The following is a 22,722-nucleotide window of genomic DNA, read 5'->3' on the forward strand; positions in this document are numbered from 1 at the left end:
AAGGAAAGATACAGGCTTGAGAAGCTCGAGCTAGAGATGTGGAGGGTGTGGTTCAAGGGAACGCACAAGGGCATCTCACAGGCCGATGGGTTGTTGGCCATGGAGAGAGCAGAAATGAAGAAGGAATTTGTGCCCTGTATGGAGGCAGAACACCAAACGTTTTAGAAATTAAACTTTGTGGCCAGTGGATTAGAGTTAAGCCAAGCAAGAGGAGGAGTGGCAGAACGCCCCAGTTAACCAGAAGTATATTGTCCATAAGATGCTTGGAAAGTGTTGTATCAGTCACCTGAGAGTCAGCCCTATAGAGGGAGGTAGATTGGGCTGTGGTGGCATGACCGGAAGTGGGTAGACTGGGTGGTCCAACAACTGCGCCGGCACCGCTAACCCTACCGGTTTACACAGCCACGTACATAGACCCGAACAGTACCGAAAGAGGTGGTGGCTGGACGATCTATACAGGGAAGGAAGGCCAAGTCCCATGTCGGGAGTGGAAAAGGGCGATTGACCATTACGACATCCCAGGCCAAACCAGTGAAGACTCCCAGCCCAAAGTACCCGGTCACTGGAATTATGAAAAGTCTGGGAGAGGGCCAAGGGAAACTTTACAGAGCCTCAGGTGACATCAATAATATCAGAAGGGTGCAAGGAGCTGTTAGCTGAACACGCACAAAGATTAAGAGCAATATAGTAACCAAGCTAGCCCTCACCTTGGCCGTTGGGATTAAAGTCTGTCAGTATGGCTCTGGAAACCAGACGTCCCTTGAAATGCAGTCAATGGTTTACCTTCTCAAATACAATCTGAAGAAACTGAAACCAGTCATCAGGTCTTCAGGAGCATCATTAACGAGAACAGAGTTCTCAGGAGGGCAATTGTCGAATCATCTAGGCCTGGTCCATCGGGCCAAACCACAATCATCTTCTGTCATCAGTCAGTTCCACACTGTTGATTGGTCAGCACCAGATCTTGCCAGGAGTCTCATCTTTTCAATGTATGACCTTAGCTTTGCCTTCCCCAAGATGAGAAGAAAAATCATTGCTTTTTTGTCATTTCCTTTTCACTTCAAAAGTCGGGCCGGGAGAATCGAGAATCCTTTGAGACACTAAAGCCCTAAAGAAATAGAGACACGCTAAACCATTTTTGTGATACAATTCACAGTCCAGTTCCAAAAAAGTGTGGTGCTGGAGAGTCTAGAGAGACTTATTAAGAACTGTGAAAGACAGTGAAAGACAGTGGGGAACCATCTAGGAGAAGGGAGTCATTTTCCAAGTCCCACAAGAAATGTATGTGATTACTTGATTTTCAGTTGGGTTAAGGAGAACCCAGAACTTTTATGCAACTTTTGCTTTGAACAACCTGACAGATTGCACGCTTTGCATCCAGGAGAAGGGAGTCATTCTCCTGGATTACAAACAGTAACTGGACTTTATGGTGTTTTGTTGTAGTGACAGGGATAGAGTAGGAGCCTTTGTGACCGGGACAGTGCCTTTTTATTTACTCACACAGACTTCCTGAGGAAAAGAAGGCGGGCTGGATCTCCCTGGTGTTTTCCTCGTTATTCTTGGCCACTTCAGATGCCTTTAAATGTTGACAGCCTAGAAGTGTGCTTTGCCAATTAAATGCTGACTCAGACGTACAGGATAACAACAAAATATGGTGTGGAGATAATGACAGAGTGGGCCAAGGTTGGTGGTGTCGCCGAAGCTGGTGCATCCGGCACTGGAGTTGCATTGCTGACATCGTAGATGCTGATGTCAAACATGACTGCTGTGTTTCTTTCGATATCTTGTACGTTGATCTTGAGCACTGATTGCAGTGACATGGTTAGGTCTGTGTGGGACCATGGGGGGAGAGAAGAGGATTTTTGTGCCCCTATATATAGGAGCTGCCTAATTCCATATTCCTAGAGAGGATTGAGCCCTCTTACCATTCATCATTTGCACTGGCTCTTTCCAGTCTTATGTCCCCCTCTGTCCTCAAGCCTACCATAGTCTAATTTCCAACAAATGTGGCACTGATAAACTATATAGCCCTCAGGAAGGCAAGCAATGAACAAGGCATGATCACCCTCCTTACCGCATGGGGAGGGCCCTTTGGCAAAAGTGACATTGTGCCTCTAGAAATGGAGAAAGGCGGAGGAAACAATGGTAAAAAAGACTGCTTTCACTCCTGAGTCTTAAAGTGACGAGTCATATTTTTTTTTTTACATACATGGTTAAAATGCCTATCTAGCCATTGTTCTTCTATGGCCATAGACTTTGTGAGTTAGATATGCAGGGAAACACTCAACATATGTTTAAAGAGGAAAGGTGGATGTTGCAACATGTCAAATAGGTTTGATTTCATCATGCATTTAATTTCATAAATATTTTTTAATTATTTTGCACAGGAAAGCTTTCCTCTATAATTAAAATGTGTTCTCAGAGCTCACCTGTTAGGAGTGATATTCACTGTTTACAAATATCAACGAAGATTCCATCATGGAGAGGTTAATCATGTACTTGCTATTCTACTGCGAGTATGTGGTATATGTCAAGCGAGAATACAGTACCGATCTGTAGACGTTACACCTATTTATTATTCTAATATGGTACCCGAGACATGTCACCAGGAAAAAGGTATTTGAAACCAGAATTTTCACAGATGCTAAGCATAGAATTTGAGAACACATTTTGAATGGTGGGACATTAGCACCAACTGCCATTAAGACATAATTACCATAGACTCGTTTTTAGGCACTGCAACTAAAATCTTAAACAAATATACACAGTGAAATGAGTAATTCTCCATAAATAATAGATACATCTATCAAACAGTTTTGTAAACCACTTACCAGATTTCCTACAGATAAAACATGCTCAAAATGTTCAGTCATAGGATAGTGTTCCATTGCCATGAACAGCGTGTTGAGAACGATGCATATGGTGATCGCGAGGTCGACAAAGGGATCCATGACAAATGTGTTCACAAGCCCCTTAAACCGTACCCACAATGGACTGCATTCCCATATCAAGTATGTATTCGCAAACTTGTACCAGAATGGAGGACACTTTTTCTGAGAATCTTCCAGTTCTGAAAAGACACAAAAATACTGTCATTTTAAAATCACGCGTCTTGTCAATTCAGTTTCATAAAGGTTTGTCATACAATTTACAATAGGATACTAGGATATGTATGTTAAGTACATTTCCTGATTTTGTAAATGTTTAGAAACGACAAAACATCTGGTTAAGCGGCAGCACCCAGACTGATTTAACATACTTTGCTTGGATAGTAAAACTCAAAATATATTTAACTATGTAGTAACTGAACGTATCTTATACTAATTAGCAGAATGTTGGAACGTATTCATGCAAATTGTATTTCAGAGTGACATTTGGACATATCGCTCCTCACCTGGAATTACTAATGAATCTTCACACCTCACCACTATTTTGTCCTCAAAATAGCCCCAACTCATTGCTGATACAGATGTGCCAAAAGATCATTTTGCCTCTAGGTTGATCCTTGTCATTCAACAGGGACTAAAGCATCTGCACACACAATGCCAGTGCACAAAGAACAGCAGCACACCATTCTCTGACACATAAGCATTCTTGTGCCCATAGTAGCAAGGCCATTTCTGATTTAAAAATTAGAACACTCAGAGGAAAGTGACCAACCAAAGGTACTAAGTTTGTGCATCATCACAGATGCCCATTTTTATTTTTTCATTTTTTCTCAGCTTTTTAACAAACACTTCAGCTGTTCATTAGTAACAACACAAGTGCTAAAAGACGAGTATGCTCGTCCTATTTGCATAGGATTGTATAGAGCTCAGCATTTAAGTGGTTCAAATGTCGGCATTTATAGGTTTCTTCCTGGGTACCAAACTGTACAATATTGATGTTCTTCTGTCATTTTTTAAATATAGTCATTTCCGTTTTCACAAAGTCATGTTATCATCAATGAACACATACTAGATAGTAGCTTCATAAAACCTGATGTGTATATTAGGGCAGAGCATTGTTTGCCTAGGATAACTGCTAGAGTCCCAAAAAGGTCATCATTGGTCGGGGTGGTGGCAGCAACACCAACATCAGGGGAAACTCCCGCCCACAAGGGTTCACGCTTTCATTATTGAAAGAACTTTGGACCACCAGTGGTTCGAATCCCAATAAGCTATGGATTTGATCCTCCGCATCAATGTTTGTTTTATGTATAAAAACTATTGCATATATACATTGGGTATTTTTATGTTATCGATTCGAGCTCCCTCAGCTTTCCCTAATTCGCTCTTGCATATATTAGTTTCCACGTAAGTCTGCAAATAAGCTAGACGTATTATGCAGCATTTGGGAAACGGCTCCACTGTACACAACTACAGCAAGCTGGGCTTTCATTTATTTACCAGATGCGTTATATGTTTAGTAGTCTTTAGTCAATTCAAGTTAACCAATATGTGATATCGGCCCCAACAATACTGTTAAACTCCCCAAAATACTCGTAAGGAAACGTGTCTGCAATTAAACAAATTGCATGGTAGTTTTGTTTTCCAATTGGTTAAGTAAGGCATGCAGTCAAACTACCCGAGCATAATTGCAGACGAAATACAACTGAAGGAGGAATTACGTATTGTAAAAGTTCTTTCTATGGATTCTTCTCCCACAGATTCCTCATCAGATAGATATCCATTCCAGCGTTAGCTGCTCAGGAATACTTTTCGACAGGTGGCCTAGTGCACCTGGACTCGGCCGTCGATCCGTCTTGCCTCGATATCGTCAACTCAAGACGTGATGCTGGTCATCGTACATATACTATGTCACTACGCACCTGTACCTCAGTCCCCCAGCCCAAAACACAGACGCTGCAGAGGAACACTAGACGATAAACAGCCGCAACTAATAGGAAGAAAGAAAACCTAACCTGTTTGTTTTGTGACGAACGGGACCAAAGAAAGAATGCGGCACCCAACAAAGTGGACGCTAGTCCTCAAACGAGAGCCCACCTTTTCCTCCCAGTAGAGAAGTAGTCATTGCCTGCAGGCACTTTCATAGCAGTGTTGGATGAAAGGATGATGTGGAATCTCTCCTTCAATGGAATGCTTTTCTCCTGCAGATTTCTCATCAGATAGACTCCCCAAGCATTATCCGTGATGGAAGCGGGATGAAAGTCTCCTAAAGAAGAACATTTTGCAAAACAGCTCTCCCAACTCGAGCGTCAGCTCCACTGATTACTTCCAGGCAGTGGAGTTTGGTAAAGGTAGGCATCAAGGACCAAGTTGCCGCCCGGCAAATGTCCCTCACCGGTACTCCCCTTTGTAGGGCCGAAGAGGCATCCACCCCTCTAGTGAAGTGGGCCCTGATGCCCAGATGTAGTTCCTTCCCTGCATTGTGGTAGTATTCCGAAATGCAAAGCTTGATCTACCGCGAGATGGTTTGCTTGGAAAATGTCAAACCTTTTTTAGCCATGGAGAAAGCTACAAAAAGCTGGTCCACCTTCCTAAACTCTGCCGTTCTGGCAACGTAGAAAATAAGACCCATTTTCGGGTCTAGTCTATGGAACCGCGCCTCCTCCTTGGAAGGGTGCAGTGGTGGGTAAAACACAATTGCCTGGGACAAGTGAAATTCCGATACTACTTTGGGCAAAAACCCCAATCTTACTTTCAGGGTAACTTTCTGCTTAAAAACATGAAGAAAAGGCGGCCTGCATGACAAGGCCTGCAGCTCACTGACCCGTCTGGCTGAGGTGATGGCCACTAAGAACGCGGTCTTCAAGGTAAGCAAGTGTATGGAGCATGAGTGCAAAAGTTCAAAGGGAGCTGTCGTAAGGAAGGTGAGAACCAAGTTAAGGTCCCAATCTGGAACAACCAAGGGAACAGGCAAAAACGTATTCACAAGGCCCTTCAGGAATTGGGCCATAACCGGGAACATCAAGAAAGACACTGGCTCCAGAGCCCTTTTGAATACAAAGTTGCAAAGTATCCTTTGACTGTAACGACCTGAAGGCCTGATGAGGCCAGTGACAGAAGGAACGCCATCACTTTAGTGTTGGGCTAGGCAAGAAATAGGGTCAATCTTGCGTTGCCTGCACCACGCCTCAAATATGCTCCACCTGCGTGCATACAGCGAGCTTGTTGATGTCTACGTGCAGCCAGTAGCATGTCAAGTACCTCCTCCGAGAGGTCCTAGTCATCATGCCTCATCCTCTCAAGAGCCACGCATGTAGGCTGAGGGATTCCGGGTTTGGGTGGAGCACCTGACCTTCCGACTGAGATAGGAGAGCCAGCTGTCGGGGCAACCAGTGAGGTGGGCAGATGGCCAAGTCTAGGAGCTACAAGTACCATGTTCTCCTCGCCCAATCCCGGGCGATCAAGATCAGGGTTGCTCGAAACCTCCTCAACCTCCAGAGAGCCTAAGGAATGATGGGAATCAGAGAGAAGGCGTAGTGGAGATTAAAGATCCACTCCGCCAAAACATGCATCCCCACTGCGCCATTCGCTGGGAATTTCCTCGAGCAAAACTGTCTGCACTTCCTATTGTACTCTGTGGCAAACAGGGGTACCCAAGTGAGTGAAGACCTCCACTAGGACTTCCTGGCACACTTCCCATTTGTGTGAGACCGAGCTCTGCCTGCTCAGAGCATCCTCCAATCAATTTTCCATCCCTGCCAGATGTACTGCTGATACCGAGATCTGATTCTCCAAAAGCCAGAACCAAAGCTGCATCGCCCCTCTTCAAAGGGGAAGGACGCCTACGCCACCCTGCTTGTTCAGATAGTGCATGGCCACTACATTGTCCGTCATAATCAGGACATGCTTCCCTTGCAGAGAGGGGGCGAATGCCTTCAGGGCCAACCTGATGGATCGCAGCTCCAGCCAGCTGATGTGCAATTGGTACTCCATTGCAGACCAAAAGCCACTCACCTGCAATGAGTGATTCTATGTCATTTCATCAACACTGTTTTTATGACTGGTGCTTTTACAGTTTTTGCCGAAAAAAACTGAAATTTTTTTAAATTATTTTTGGGGGTTCTGCCACCAAGCATTGCGTCCTCTACCTATTTTTTGTTATTCCCGACCCCCCATCCCTTTAAATGGCCTTTGCCACCCAACCAAAACATTGTTTAAATGCTTTCTGGCTAAAAAAACTCTTCGTAAAAACACCTGTCGTAAAAACTGGTGTCGATGAAAGGACGTCGTACCGCAATGTTCACCCCAACCTTTCAAAGATGCATCCGTGACTAACCTGGCCTGGAGGCCAGAAAGTATCCCCTGCCAACAGGTCTCTCCTGGCCCACCAAGAGAGATTGTTGACCATCGAACTGGACACTGTGGATGTCTTTAAAAGTGCTGAAATACATCTGCAGTCTGGCCTCTGGCACCAGAAAAATGCAGGAAGCCATGAAACCTAAGAGGCGGAGGAAGGAGACAGCTGGCAAGGTGCAGTGGCTCTGAAACAGGTGGACCATCTGTCTGACACTGGCGACCCTCTCTTCGGGGGGCAAAGGCCTTCCCCACCAGAGTTTCCAAAACTGCTCCAATAAATTGGAGTCTCTGTGCTGGTGTCGTATGGGACTTCTGCAAGTTCAGGGCAAAGCCCAGCCTGAAGAGTAGCAAGCAGGTGACCTTGAGATGGGACAACACTTGCTCCGTTGACCCCCCCCTCGGATTAGCCAGTAATCCAGGTATGGGAACACATGGACACAGGACCTATTGATGTGAGTCGCGACTACCACCATGAGCTTGGTGAAGACCCTCGGGCGGAGGTCAACCCAAAGGGGAACTGGCAGTGCTTGTCCCCTATGAGGAATCTATGGCATTTCCTGTGCTTCTGATGGAACGCCACATTGAAATATACCTCCTGAAGATTTATCGACACCAGGCTGTCCTGAGTGTGGAGAATTTCTCTCAAAATCATCTTGTCCTTTCTCAGGAACTTGTTCAAGGCCCTGAGGTCCAAGATGGGACAGAGTCCTTCCCCCTTCTTGGGTACCAGGAAATACCGGGAATACCAGCTAAATCCTCTCTGCTCGGGAGGTACCTCTTCCACGGCACCCATCAACAGCAGGGCTTGCAGTTCTTCCTGGAGCTCCTGTTCCGGTTATTGAGGCAGATGTGGTGGCCTGTCTGGTGGCCTTTTTAGGAAAGGCAGACAGCAACCCCACTGAACGAGTTGGAGAGCCCAGGCATTGGAGGTAATCTCCCACCATTGGGCCCAGTGCTCGCCTATTCGTCCTCCAAACAGGGAATCGGGGGGGGGTGGGAAACAAAGCGGCATCGAGGGCAGAGCCATCCCTGCCGCTTCTGACACAGTCGGCTAGCCCCTGGAGGCTCCCCTGCCCCTTCCAGAGAGCAGGAAACGCCACTGTCCCTGTCTCGGTTGGCTGGAGCTGAGCCTTCCTGGCAAACGCCGGTAGCCTCTACCCCTTGAGGCAAAGCTAAAGGCAGGTTTGGATGGCTGTTGGACAGCTAGGCCTAGTGACTGGTGGACAGTTTCGACTGCTTAAATTGCTCTAAGGACTCGTTGGCCTAGGGCCCAAAGAGATTCTCGCCATCAAAGGCGATGTTCAATAGCTTGTTCTGGACATTTGGCGAGGACCCTGATGTATGAAGGTAAGCATGCCTCTTTAAGACAGTGGCTGAACCCATGGATCTGCTGGCGCAGTCCGCAACATCCAGGCCCGTCTGCAATGACTGCCGGGCCACCTGCCTGCCATCATCCACCAGTCTCTGAAAGCCCTCTCGCATCTCCCCTTCAGGAATATACTGGGCGGCTTCACCAACAGACCACAATCCAAAACTTGACAAATCCACAAGAGGCGTTAACCGCTTTCAGACCATACTTCTGGAAGAAATGATCTTCTTAGCACTCTTTTTTCCTTTCCCCATCGGTCGGGAGAATGGACATGGATTTGGCCGATCTGGTACTGACTATTGGCGCCTGCACTACTTGCCTCTCCGGTGTTGGATGAGTGAAGCGAAAAGGGGGTCCTCCCTTTGCCGGCCTGTACTTCTTGGCAAAGTCAGAGCTGAGGGTGCGGTGCATGGTCTCTGCCACAAGTTGGTGGTGGGGTCAGCAATAGCCACATTAAAAGGCATGGCCCTCTCATTAGAAGGTCCTTCGTCCAGGATATCTGTAAGGTCATAGCCTGACAAGGGCTTGGCTGGAGCACTCCAGCCCAGGGTAACTACCAGCCTATCCACCAGAGTGTGCCTGCTGTGTCTCTACGTCCGGATAGGTGTCCAGTCCACTGACTTCATGAAAGCCCTCAGGCAGGGTGCCCAAATCTGCCTGGTCAGTAATCTGCCCCTCCAGCCCCTGCATAAGCAGCGTCTAAGCCACTCGACATTTGGTCGTCGTCATCGCCGAAAATATTGGTCATGGTACCGAAGAACTCAGTTCTCGACTTAGGAACATATGAACGCTCAACGGCGGCCATCTACCGTTTTGCAAAGAGTGCCGAAAGGTGTTTTGATGCTAGGTGCGTACTGGATGATATCGGTGCCGCCGATGCACTAGCGAGCATCAATGCCGAAGGCAGCCCAACTTTACGCTGCCGATGATGTCAATGAGGCATGCTGCATCGAGGAATCACCCGTGCCCGCAGCTGCCTTTCGAAAACTTATCAAGCATTTGTTCCTTACAGTGGTCGAATGGCCTGCCCCCGCTCCCTACAACCCCATCCCCCCACCCCCTCCCACACACAATCCAAACCCCCAAACATATGCACCTGCTGTTTAAGGGAACATTCTGTGCAGTGCACTGAAAAACATCTTCCTACACATTTATTTTAAAACGAAACCATTCCGGAATGGTTTCTTTTTAAAATAAAAGTATAGGAATAATAAAGTTGAATTAAAAAATGTAGAGGAGCACCACTCCAAACCGATTAAGCCCACTTTGACCATTGGTTCCTTAAAAGCCTCCTACTGGGCACTGGATGTCAGCCCTGCCGCCGACTTACCTGGGTCATCCAATGAGACAGACCCGTGCCTGCGTCGATGGTGCTGCTTCTTTTCATGGGAGGAAGAGGAGTGACTCAGAGTGCAACCTCTTATTGGTTTTCTTTCGGTGTCTATCCTCCTTTTCAGGAGTAGGCCCCTCTGTCATGGGTTTCAGATGACCAGGTGGTCGACCACGCCAGACACTTTGAAGAAGGTTGGCCCACTGCAGGTTTTGCTGCCCTTTCTCTGGGAGACTTCAGATTCATTTTTCTACAGGAACCACAGCCCTTGGTGTTGTGACCCACACAGAGGCACCGAATGTTGTGTGCGTTCCAAATTGTCATCTTAGAAAAAATGAGGTACAGGAGCGTAGTGACGCAGTGCAAGTACGACTGACGTCCCGTTCGGAGCCAACGACCGATGTATCGAAGGCAAGATGGATCGACGGCCGAGTTGAGGTACGTTACGCCCCCTGTTGAAAGGTTTTCCGAGCAGCTGACGCTGGAATCGATATCTATCTGATGAGGAATCTGCGGGAGAAAAGCAATCCATTGAAGTTAAATGACTGTCCGCTGTCAGAGCTCCGAGAGGTGTTAATAGCGGCGTTATTAGGAATCTACATTAACTATTTCATGGTGTTACAGCCATAGATAAATACATAAATAGCACCGGTCATAAATGTTTACAACTGGCAGTAACACAATAGAGCCAGCCTGCAAGCACATTTCAGGAGCAAAGTCATACTTGCATAAGTTATAACAGAACCCACTTCATATTGCCATGTTCACAACAAGAGGCACACCAACCGCAGGCACATACACATTCAGATGCATGTCACTACCAGAGCATTGTTGGAATAAAGGGGTTGTGAACAGGTAGGATTGCTAAATTTGAACCTCATCAATGATATATGGCTGTTAAATGGCTGAAATAAAAAGTTTAAACAAAATATTGGCCAGTACACACCAAATTCAGATTGGTGCAGTTCCCTGCCTCTCTGCAGATCAGAAGCCTGAACGGAAAGAAGAAAGAAGTAAAGAAATAGGGGGTCCAATCAAAAGTCAATCATTTATGTCTATTAAGGTTAAAGTAATAGTCCATACATGGCAAAACTAAGTCAACATCAATTCTGCATTTTTTTTAAATATATAAAATTAACTAAAATTGTTCAAATGTAACTCTTGTGGTGAGGCAGACATAGGAGATGGACAAGAGGTCATGGTTTCAAGTTAGGCACAACTGCCATGGGGGTTAAGGGTGTCCTGACCCCCTCATAATATGCAATAAGCCATTTGGTCCCCCCAAATATTCCACCCCATCCTTTTCTTTCTCCTTCTCATGAGTGGGCAAGCCATATGCAAGCTGTTATAGCACAGCCCAAGACTCAACCTGAAAGTGAGCATTCTCTAAACGAGAATATATGCCTCATTGTTTGAAGACATGTTACTGTTGGGGTGAGTGTTGTGACAGATTAAATGAGCACTACGCCCAGAGTGCATTATGTACTCTGAAGGGTTTCCACTTTAAATCGCTGTTGAAGAAATATTTGTCAAATATAAACATTTGTAGTCACTCCTATGTTCCCAAAAAAGCTCTATGATTTTATGTAAGGTAGACAGGTGTTATTTGTTCACTTCCACTTTCTTGATCCACTCCTGTTCCACCATCATCCCACCCACAATAACATTCCAACCCTACAGCACCCGAGCTAAGCCAGTAGCCTTCGCGCTGGCTACACTCGCCTCACACTCACCGCGAAACCCTGCCCAGCAGTCCACATGAGAGACAACTTTGAGATAAGGCCCCTGGCTAGCAGTCGCACATCATTAACTGTTCACTGCCGCTTTTAACCCGCGACACTCACCCTGGGAAGCTCCCACCATTAGCAACCTCCTCCTCAACCCTATACCCCAAGCTAGGTCCAACAAGCCCTCGATGACTGTTACATCACGGATACTTACTATACAACCGGCTGGAACTCACGGCCTTTCATGCCTAGGCCCCCCTCCACCTACACAAATCTAAAGCCCTATTCATCAAGGGAATATAAGAATGCAATCATAGCAGCCAAATCTGCAGCATTTAACTGAATAATCCTGAATGCTAAGTCCAACTCCCAAGAACTTTTCAAATTTCTTAGGGAGCGGTAAACACCCTCAACCCCTCCTTCCACCATCATCAAAGATGAGCTGTGGTGCGCCAACATTAAGGACCCCATGTGCTCAAAAATCACCACGCTAAAGAAGAAAATAGCTCTCAAGCAGGAAAATATCAAAACTTCCAGTACCCACCAAACCCTCCCCCTCTCGCATAATTATCACACCTGACATTTGAATTTAAATAAATTGTAGAAGACACCACCCGCATCCTAAAAAGTCTAAAGCCCTCAAGATGCAAGGGTGACATCTGTTCAGCAATTATGATAATGATGTGTTATTTATATAGCACCTTAATCGAAAGCGCTTTACAGAGCACATATTTACATACACTATCACCCAACCGAAATTGGTATTATCATCAAAGACTGCGCCAAAACCTTAGTACCCTTCAGCACAATATTCATCAATGCCTCCTTCACTTTTAGCGTTGTTCCTGCTAACCTTAAAGAATCCTCGGTCCTCCCACTACTGAAGAAACCCTGACTAGATCCTGCACTGCCTAATAACTAACACCCAATCACCACAGTCCCATTCCTGCTAAAGCTATTGGACAGGGCAGCCTACATTCAAATACAAGACTTCCTGGAGACCCGCCACATCCTAGGTTCACAACAATCAGGTTTTAGGCAAGGACATGGCACTGAATCAGCCCTACTAGACCTGAAAAACCAACTTGACAATTTTAGAGATGAGAGAAAACCTGCACTTCTCCTTGACCTGTCGGCTGCTTTTGACTTAGTGGACCAGAATATACTCGGTCACCACCTTACAGCAGTTGCCAACTTCTCCCAAGAAGCCACCACCTGGCTTACCTCCTTTCTTAAAGAAAGATCAATGAAAGTCATCTCAGACATAGCCAACGCCCCTCCCAATCACTGTGAGGTCCCCCAAGGCTCCCGCGTCTCCCCCACCCTATACAACATTTTCACCAAACCCCTCTTTGACCTCCTGGACTCCACTGGCATCTCGTACACAAATTATGCCGACAACACCCAGATCCTCCTTCCCTTGACCGGCATTTACGACAATGACTATAACCATCAACAAAATTTACTAGACAATCCCGGTGTGGGTGGCCACAAACCAGTTAGGCCTCAATGACGAGACAGAGATCTTACTGGTAGGATCAGCAGCAACACTGCAGAAACTCAACTTTCAATTCACTTCCATCACTATCGACGGAAATCTGATCCCGGTTTCTACCTCGGTGAAAATGCTTGGATTCCATCTGGACACCACTTTCTCCCTCACGTGGCATGGGAACTCGATATCCTCATCTGCCTACACAACCAAGTTGATCAATGCTGCCAGACAATTCCCAACATCTTCCAGTCTTACCATTGCTCGAGCTGTAATTGGTGTCAGACTAAATATTATAATGTCCTCTTTGCAGGTACCTCCCAACAAAACATCAAGAAAATGCAGATAATCCAAAACAATGCCCTGCGCTCTGCACTCAACTTCTCAACAGAGAATACATTTCGGCAGCCAAAAGGGAAGCCCACAGGCTCCCCATTCGTGGAAGGATCATATTCAAAACACTATCACACACAAATGGCTATCGGATACCGTACCAGTGTACCTGGCACAAAAGATTGTAAGAGCCAATTAAATTAGACCAGCCAGGTCAATGCACACACGCTGCCTTGCAATTCCCAAATTTAAGCGAGTTAAAGGAGGCGGCTCTAGCTTCCCTACGCTAGCAGCCAAGCATTGGAACGCCCTCCCATATGCACTATGAGCGGAGGAATCATACTGGGCCTTCTGAAAAGCCCTAAAGACGTTGCTATTCTCCCAACCCATGGACATAAGGCATGCAACTTGCATGACTCAACAAGTGACAGTGTGAAACCTCACATATGTCTGTTATGCTTTTCCCTCCACCTTCATTTTATGAAGCTTCCTTTTTGAGTAACTGGTCTTGAAACAGCACCTTGATGCCTCCAGGCTTAGGCACTTTACAAATGCATAAATAAATAAATAAATAAAGCCGTCCCAGGAGCTGAGCCCTGCATCATCTGATAAATAGTGGACACCATCCTTCTAGCATTTGTTGAGTTGACAAGATACTTTAAAACCACAAACACCGGGGGTTCAGCAGGAAAATCCAGAGTCCATGCGTGAAACACCTCTCGAATCCTAAAATACTGGAACGGTAACCCAAAACTCCCCACAAGCTTGGCTTCGGCCTGCTCTCAAGAAACAAAAGTCCCATCCACATAGAAGTCAAACATATTATTAATCGCCAGCCTCAACCACTCTATCTTAATGATACCATCACACTTTGAAGCGATACGCTGGATATCCCAGACCACCAGCTCCGGGACATACGGACCGGTACCTCCATTCTCAAACACAACCTGCGCCCTGCATGGACTGTACACGAAACTGGGTCAATGAGACAATTGTCATCAATCTGCATAAACACCAATGCACCCTGCAACAAATGAGGATGAGTTAGCTGCACGCCTCTCAATACGCACATGTGGGAAAGACTGAGCCTGGCATCCAGTATGAAGCAAACAATAACTGGGCCGCCAAGTAATACAGTTCCAGATCAGGAACATTTAGACCCCCTTAGTCCCATGTTCCAGTAAGCATCTCCCATCTAATTCTAGGAGTTTTAGGGTTCCACACCAATCTAGTCAGCAACAATCGTAGCTCTTTAAAATATTGGGAGCCAGGCCAGACTAGGATATTGAGAAACAAATATAACAGTTTAGGAAGGATCACCATTTTTATAATAGCTACTTTGCCCATAAGAGGAATTGGAAGCGAGGCCCACTGCTCTATTCTCCCCCATAGTGACTCCAATTGAGTCCCATGATTATCTTTCAGTAGTTGCGGTTGGTTTCTGCTGACCACTAAAGCCAAATATTTAGTACAAGTCTGCTCCCAACAGAACCCCTTTGATACAAGAGACTGCTGTGTGGTCTCATTCAATGGGAATAAAATGGATTTAGACCAATTCAGCTGCAACCAAGAGATTTCACTGAAAGCTTCAATCTCCTCTGAATGCGGTTTCATATTACTTTTGGGGTCTATAACATATAGAATAACGTTGTCCACTTAAAGAGATATCTGTTCCTTGATCCCTCCCAATGTAAGCCCTCAGTGCCTATGCAGCTCCACGGCAATCACAAATCAAAGGGGGGACAATGGACACCCCTGCTGCATCCCCCACCCCAGTTCAAAGGATGCAGAGTGCATGCTGAAGAGACCAATCCGGTCTCATAAAAAGCTCCACTTCAGATCTCTTAATCCAAGTTGGTAACACAAGGGTTCCAATATGAATTTCACAGGTGAGTCACAATTGTTGACACAACTTCTTCCTTAGTTAAGATAGATTCTTGTCATTAACAATGTCCATTGCAGATAAATACATTGAAACAGTTTCTCATCGTGAATAAAGAATACTTAAATAAAAAAAGGACTACTTAATTGATTTCAAAACAAGAGTCTTTATCAGGATATTTTGGCAACACTTTTAGTTTCAATACTACTTCATCAAAACTCTCAAGTGATTCTTTAAATGTTTTCGTCATAAGATTTTACCCCACCACAATACTTGCAACATCATTCACCTGGCCTACTCCCATGCCAGGTTTACAGCTTCTACCACTCTTCATTCTGGTGTACACCCATGCCAGGACAGAACCAATTGTTACAAAGGTTCTAGGACTTGGTATTCTCTCTTGCCAAGACAAACTACTTCAGGCTCTGCTCGAGTATACTCTCCTGACCAAACGGGCCAATTGGTACAAAGTTCCATAGACTGGTATACTCCCTTGCCAGGTCAAACTACTAGCTTTATGTATTTCTGTGGTAAGGGTTAACTCCAAAAGGTTTTACTAATGTCTTCTGCTTCACATTCAGATTTAAGAATTTCTTCATGGGAAACAAGAATCACACTGGTGTATTCACTAGACATACATGTTTGCTATAAGAAAGACAGGCATTGCTATCCTCATCCTGAACCTCTTTATCAGATGGGCAGCCTTCCTGCCACTCTCGTTTCACCACTGCATCACTTACCAATTGCTGACAACAGTTCTCCTCCTTCACACTTTTGCTTTGGCAATGTTTGTTTAAACCACCTCTCAGTGTAATATCTTTTTACATATGGGCAATGTACTTCACTGCACCTTTAAAGGCTCAATTGTCTTCTTTTGGCTTAGGCAACACTGGTTGTTTATCAATTGTCTTCTTATGAGTCTTTATTAGCTTTGGTGATAGTGGTTTACAATCTCTTAATATATTGCCCCTTCGAGTGGTATACTTTTAGTGTAAACCAATGTTTTATCATTACAGTCGTCAGCTCACAGATGTAAGTTGTTCTCTTGCCAATGCATCGATTTTAAATAAGCTTGTATGAGTCATAAATTCGTAATCAATTTCCTTTATGTCAGTTCGTTATTCAAAAGGACAAAGGCGGTCTGGATATTATGAACGGGCACTCTGGAGTGCTCTGGGTTCACAGTTCTACAGTGAAATCGCCAGGTCTGGCGTGCACATTGTTTCCAAGTCCTCTGTTTCGAGGCTGCTACGCGATGCTGCAATCGATTTGGTAAGGCTTCCTGCAGCTTGTGTGTTTCACTTTCAGAGCTTCTACAACTCTCCCATTGTTCCGGGGCTCGTCTGCCACCCACAAACGCCTCATATGGGGAGAAGCAAAAAGAAGGTGTATTTTCTGCTGTGCGACATCTGCAAACAAAGCGCTCACAACTTTCCCAGCGTTCAGGTGTTCGCCTGACACCTGCAAACACTTCACAAGGTAAAGAGGGAAAACAAAGTGCGCTTCCCGCTGCAAGACCTCTGCAGACAAAATCTTGATCCCCAGCGACCCTCTCAGGACTGTCATTCACTTCTCTTGCCACTGTTGTCCCGGCTCCAGCACGATTTCTTCCTCTGCAGCTTTGTGGAGAGTACAAACGCCTCCACCCACTACTACTACTACTACTGCCCTGCTGCTGCTGTAACTGTTTCTTCTTCCACCATACTGATCTCTCTCTCATGGCCTGCACCAGAGGGGGTCTTAATGCCGCAAAGCTACCCTCATGTGTGGGTCATTAACATTAACGGGCTGCAATGACACCTTTGTGCCTCTGCAGCCCTCTTCTTCGTCCCAGTACTATAGGGATTCTGGGACTTGAAGTCCCTGACATGAAAATCACTTCGTACAATGATATTTTCATCACAAAGGTCTTTTCTTCCCCTATGTAAATTTGTTAAAGGAATATCATGAAGGTAAAAGAATATATATGGTTTAACAGTGTAATGAGGTTTTTCAGAATTTGAATTGGTGGCCTTTAAATGTTTCTCTGCACCATTTCCCTGGGACCTCTAAGGTGTCCGGTTTTTAAAAGTGTGGGAGCTTTTAGAAGTGTTTTTCTCACTCCTAATACATGGCCAGTTATAATTGTCTTCGTTTATATTCTGACAATTAATTTCAGGGAAGAATAGTTCTCTGCGGCAACATGCCATTACATGTGCCGGTATTAATGATATCCCCTTCCCTGAGGAAGACAAATACTGCGTCTCATCCCACAAAGTCCTCCTCTCACCCTGGGGCCCTTCTCCTCCCAGGTGATCCTCCCAGCTAACACCGCCCCCGGGGTCAGGAAGCCTCTGCCTTTCCCTGGCCACCTGAGAGGAGACATTAGATAGGGTTTTAGTGAGGACTTCATAGGATACATCACAATCTGCCAGGATTTTGAAAAATATGTTTGTATCTGAATTGATCTGGGATATCGGACTATAAGAGGCACATTTCATTGGGTCCTTTCCAGGTTTTAGAATCGGGGTGATAACACCTTCACACATCATTGGAGGCAATGACCCTGTCTGCAAAGCTTCTTGCCACACGTGGGTGAGATAATCAGCAACATTAGGACCAAATTCCTTATACAACTCATAAGTAATGCCATCGGATCCTGGGGCCTTAGAAGTCGGTAAGTTTTCAGGACCTCAGTAACAGTAACGGGGGCACATACCATTTCTTTAGCTGACTCGTCAAGACCCCCCCAAATTACCTTTCCCGACAAAAGACTGCACAGTTTCCGGATCCACCGCCTCCGAGTCGCATACAGTTTATGGTAAAACACTGAATTCTTCAGGGATTGCCTTATGCTCCAAAATCAACTTTCTATCCACCCTCCTAATCACTGGGTTATCAGTTTGGCCCTTCTCACACCTCACCAATCTAGCTAGATGCCTCCCTGGCCTGCTATCCTTGCCATATCATCGCGCAAAGTGTGGAGTTGTAAGTAAACTCACATCTCTATACGCCTCCTCTCTAAAGTGATCAAGCACTACCCTAACTACGGCCAGGCCATCTCTAGATGGCTGATCAGCTCTTCCAGACTGCAGCACTTTCAGCTCAGTCTTAAGACTGGCCAACCTCTTCCGGATAGCTTTAAGAAGCCCCACTTACCAGACAAATACAGTGTCCTCAGCCAAACCACCTTAAATGTTTCCCAGATAATCCCCACTCTGCATTAGTAGGAAATAATGATGTAATAACATGTACTTCACTCCTGTAAACCACATCCAACAAGGCCTGGCCCTTAAAATGCCAGTGCGACCTACTGATCATCCGCTCCGCCATCCTGAACTGCCACTGAATCGGGGAGTGATCTGACAACATCCTCAGTAGCGCTGTGCAACTATTAATTTTATGAGCCCAATCCTGACCAACCATAATGCAATCTATACGCGACCTCATGTCGTAAACTGAAGAATACAAGTAAAAATCCCTATCCTCAGGGTGCAATGTTCTCCAGAGATGCAGTAACCCGAAATCTTCCAACCCCCCATGTATTGACTTGGCAGCCGATGACAATGACCTAAAACCATGAGTCGACCAATCCAGCTCAGCATGCAGTATCGTATTGAAATCACCCGCCAAAATCAGCTGAGTGTGCGAATATGCTAAACACTTAATCCAAAGGGAATAGTAAAACCTAGGATCATCTATATTTGGGCCATACACATTTACAAACATGTCTAAACGTTGCGTCAGCGTCCCCGATACAATCATATGCTCCCTTCCAGATCGCTCTCAGAACGGAGTGGTAGAAACCCTAATGGGCAAGAACACACGTGAATACGAAGACTAGGAGGTGTAAAACTGAGATTCACCCCAAGACTTAGCAAACATCTCATTCTTTTTTGCCAACAAATGAGTCTCCTGAAGCATAAGAATCTTAGCTCTGTGCCACCCCCAAAAGCCAAGACCTTGCACATTGTTGCACGATTATTCAGACTGTGCACATTACAACTGAGGAGAGTGCATGCCTCCCTCATCAATGTCCCCATCACCATCCATTCAACCGAAACATGAATTCCACTGACGCATTATGACTTGTAAATAAAATAGGATATGCCCCATGAAGCTCAGAGCAATGTGAACCCTTTTGAACAAACACCACCACCCTTGATTCCTTCACCCCCACAGCCAACACCAATCCAGCAGTGACCATTCAACACCCCCAACCCACACGGCCCAACCCCAACCTGCAATGAAAACACCATATCCCCCATCTCGCAATTCCCTCACACCAGCAGCCGGGGCATCAGACACGATGACTTCATTGGCCCAGCATATAAGAGCAATCCTCTCGAGGAAAAGGCCATTATATATCTGATCTATAGCAACTGACCCGCACTGCTACATAAACATTAAGGAACGATACTGGTGATCTACGGTAATAAAGAAACCAGAGCTATGTACCTACATACATCCAGCAGTGTCCAATCTGTAAATAGCCAGGTAACACATGATCACAGAAGTTCAGCAGAATATCACACCCACACTCACCACTATATCAGCCCTTCGGTACAGTCTCCAAGAAGGTATGCACTTCTGCTGGGTCTTGTTGTCGTGGATGACTCAACTTGGAAGGATACAACATGGCGCACTGCAATCCATGCTCCCTACGTAAGCGTTCAGGTGCCAGGAAAGACAAACGAGCCCTCTGGACTGTTGGTGTAAAATCCAGATAAAACGATACTCTAGCATCCTTGTACTGCAAGTCACCTAGCTCACAAGCTCTGCGTGGAATGACATCCCGATCACAATAATTAAGACGACGTGCAATACCTGGGCACAGGCTCTGGCCTGGCCTGGGCTTCTACAGCGACACATGGTTGGTCCTTTCAATTGATGACTGGGATGAAATCAGGGGATCCTCCAGGCCTTCTTTAATAAAAGGTTTCCATATTCTGTGTCAGAATGCATTCCGGAATCCCCACCACCTGTATATCTCGCCTCCAAATCTTCATTCTTCTCCCTTATACCATTCACCTCTTGCTGCAACGTGCAGAATACCTGACTGATCTCAGTGCTTGTGTCCTCCAGTACACTCACTCTATGTTCATTCTTCCGAATCTGACCGCTGTCCTTCTCTATGCGGTATTGCATACGATCCATCTCATATTCCATGCCGTCGAATTTGGTATTGATGGAAGTAAAACCACTCTTCATCTCTGCCAGCACTATACTCCGCTTCGGGGTCAGCACCCGCAGACAGTGCTACCTCCTCCGTCACAGCTGATCAGGACGATTACATAGTACCCCTTACACAGCGCCAATCGCTCCTCCTGGGTGAATTGCTGGCGACACTGCTTTTTATTCCCCTTGGCCATCAAACTGCTGCTTTTCCTCACCAGGAAGGGACGCGTACCACCCTGAAAGGACAGGACAGAGGGCGAACAGCCACCACCTTGAGCTAGTTACACCAAACTCCACTCTCCCCTCACCACCGAAGCACTATGGAGTTCCACCAACACGCCACTGACCTATTTACTGAATTTTTATAATACGCCTATACACAAGTGTTTCAACGTGCAACAAGACAAGAGGGGGGGCGGGGTAACAGGGATGACAGAAACAAAAATTGTCCTACTAGGTCTTGTGACATTTGTATTGTGCAAGTGCAGAAATGACAAACCCGGGGGCGTGGCTAGAGTGCCGAATCCTAGCCATTTGACCACCAGGGAGACCTATGGGTGCAGCCTAGCAGAAGTCATCTTCAGCACCCTCACTGCCAACTAGTAATCCGAGCAGGTCATAAAAACACTTGTAGCAGCAGAGGGTGAGGCTCCCCATGCATCTCAAGCACTCAGGCCAACACCATGGGCCAGCATTGCGAAGTGCCAATTCTGTAACATCATAGGTGCATTAGATATCTCCACTGCCTCTGCAACCAAGCCCCTGCAGATCACTGTCCTGCTGAGGATATTTCAGGCCACACGAGAGCGCTACCAGGGTGTTATCAGCCCACACCACACCAGCAGAGAAGAGTGCCCATTTTCTCCAGAGACGAACGTCAGGACTGGTATGCACCCCGGAGATGCCCTGCGTCTTTGTTTGTTTTATTCATTTATACTGCGCACCAGACCCGAGGTTATAAGGGCGCAGCCGTGTTGAATATGCAAAGCTTGGGTAACATGGTTACAGAAAATAATATACAGGCAGTAATACAGATAATACTACAAATAATATACAGATAATATACAGATAAAATATATATGCAGTGGCAGTAATACAGTGTACAGGTAATATTATACAGGCAATAACAGTAATAAAGATCATAAAGTACAGATAATAATGTACATGCAGAGAAACGGGGATGGAGATATTCAGATAGGGGAGGAGTACATACTGGTGGTGAGAGGAGTATATGTAGGTGGTGCGAGGAGCTAGGAAGAACTGTCTAGTTGTTAAAAGACTTCGGCTGGTTGATATAGCTGGATCTAAATTTCTGGTAAGATTGCCCTATGCGTAAAGGATGGTGCAAAGAGTTCCATACTTGAGCCGCTCGGACGGGGAAGCTGGCACCCCCGGCAGTAGTCAATTTGAATCTTGGAATGATAAGGCTATTGATATTAGAGATTCTTGAGGGTCTAGAAGAGCTTCTTACTACAAATCTATCTACAAGATATCGAGATGCAGCATTATTCAGAGCTTTATGCGTGAGGGATGCAACTTTTAAGAGTATTTTGTCTTGGGTCGACAACCAGTTGTTATTGCGCCTTATCTTAGATATATGTGATCTTTTAGATATACCGAGAGCTGCTCTCAAGGCATTATTTTGTAGAATTTGGTTTCTACGTGGGATAGACTTATTAGCACCAATGTATAAGGCATTGCAGTAATCAAGCCTAGATAAAATAAGTGCTCTAGCTAAAATAACGCAATTGTCATCTGAGATGAAGTGTTTACCAGCTCTGATGAGCTTACATGTGTAAGCTTTGGCTGATGCTAATGAGTTCACCTGTTTGTTGAAGGAGAGGGTGACATCCAAATAGAAGCCAAGTGTCTTTGCCTCCTGGGCTACCTTGATAATGTTCCCGTCAATCTCGAAAGAAGAGTAGCCTTGGCCTAGTTTTCTGAGATTGGAATGTGTGACCAGAATGATTAATTCAGTTTTATCATCATTCAGGCATAGGCCATGGGTTGCCATCCATGCCTGGACGATGAGATAGACCCTATTTACCAAGGCCAAATCCTTGTTGTAATCCCCTGAGAGTGGGAAAAGAATCTGGGTATCATCTGCATAGTTAGTGTAGGTGATACCAAGAAGGTCCAAATCATCAAAAAGGGGCTTGGTAAATATGTTGTATAAGGTGGGAGATAC

At 45.6% G+C, this 22,722-nt stretch overlaps 1 protein-coding gene across 7 annotated transcripts in view; it reads right to left on the reverse strand.

Moving 5' to 3' along the window:
- Positions 1–22,722, reverse strand: part of SCN8A (sodium voltage-gated channel alpha subunit 8) — a 1,610,732-nt gene that overhangs the window by 634,874 nt on the left and 953,136 nt on the right. For all 7 annotated transcript variants that reach the window (XM_069653414.1, XM_069653412.1, XM_069653417.1 and 4 more), the window contains exon 14: positions 2,832–3,070. In XM_069653414.1, the coding sequence (XP_069509515.1) occupies positions 2,832–3,070 (239 nt within the window). The remainder of the gene's footprint in view (positions 1–2,831; positions 3,071–22,722) is intronic.

This window comes from Ambystoma mexicanum, chromosome 3q (genome assembly GCF_040938575.1).
Source record: "Ambystoma mexicanum isolate Mex_15411 chromosome 3q, UKY_AmexF1_1, whole genome shotgun sequence".
NCBI classification, from domain to species: Eukaryota; Metazoa; Chordata; class Amphibia; order Caudata; family Ambystomatidae; genus Ambystoma; species Ambystoma mexicanum.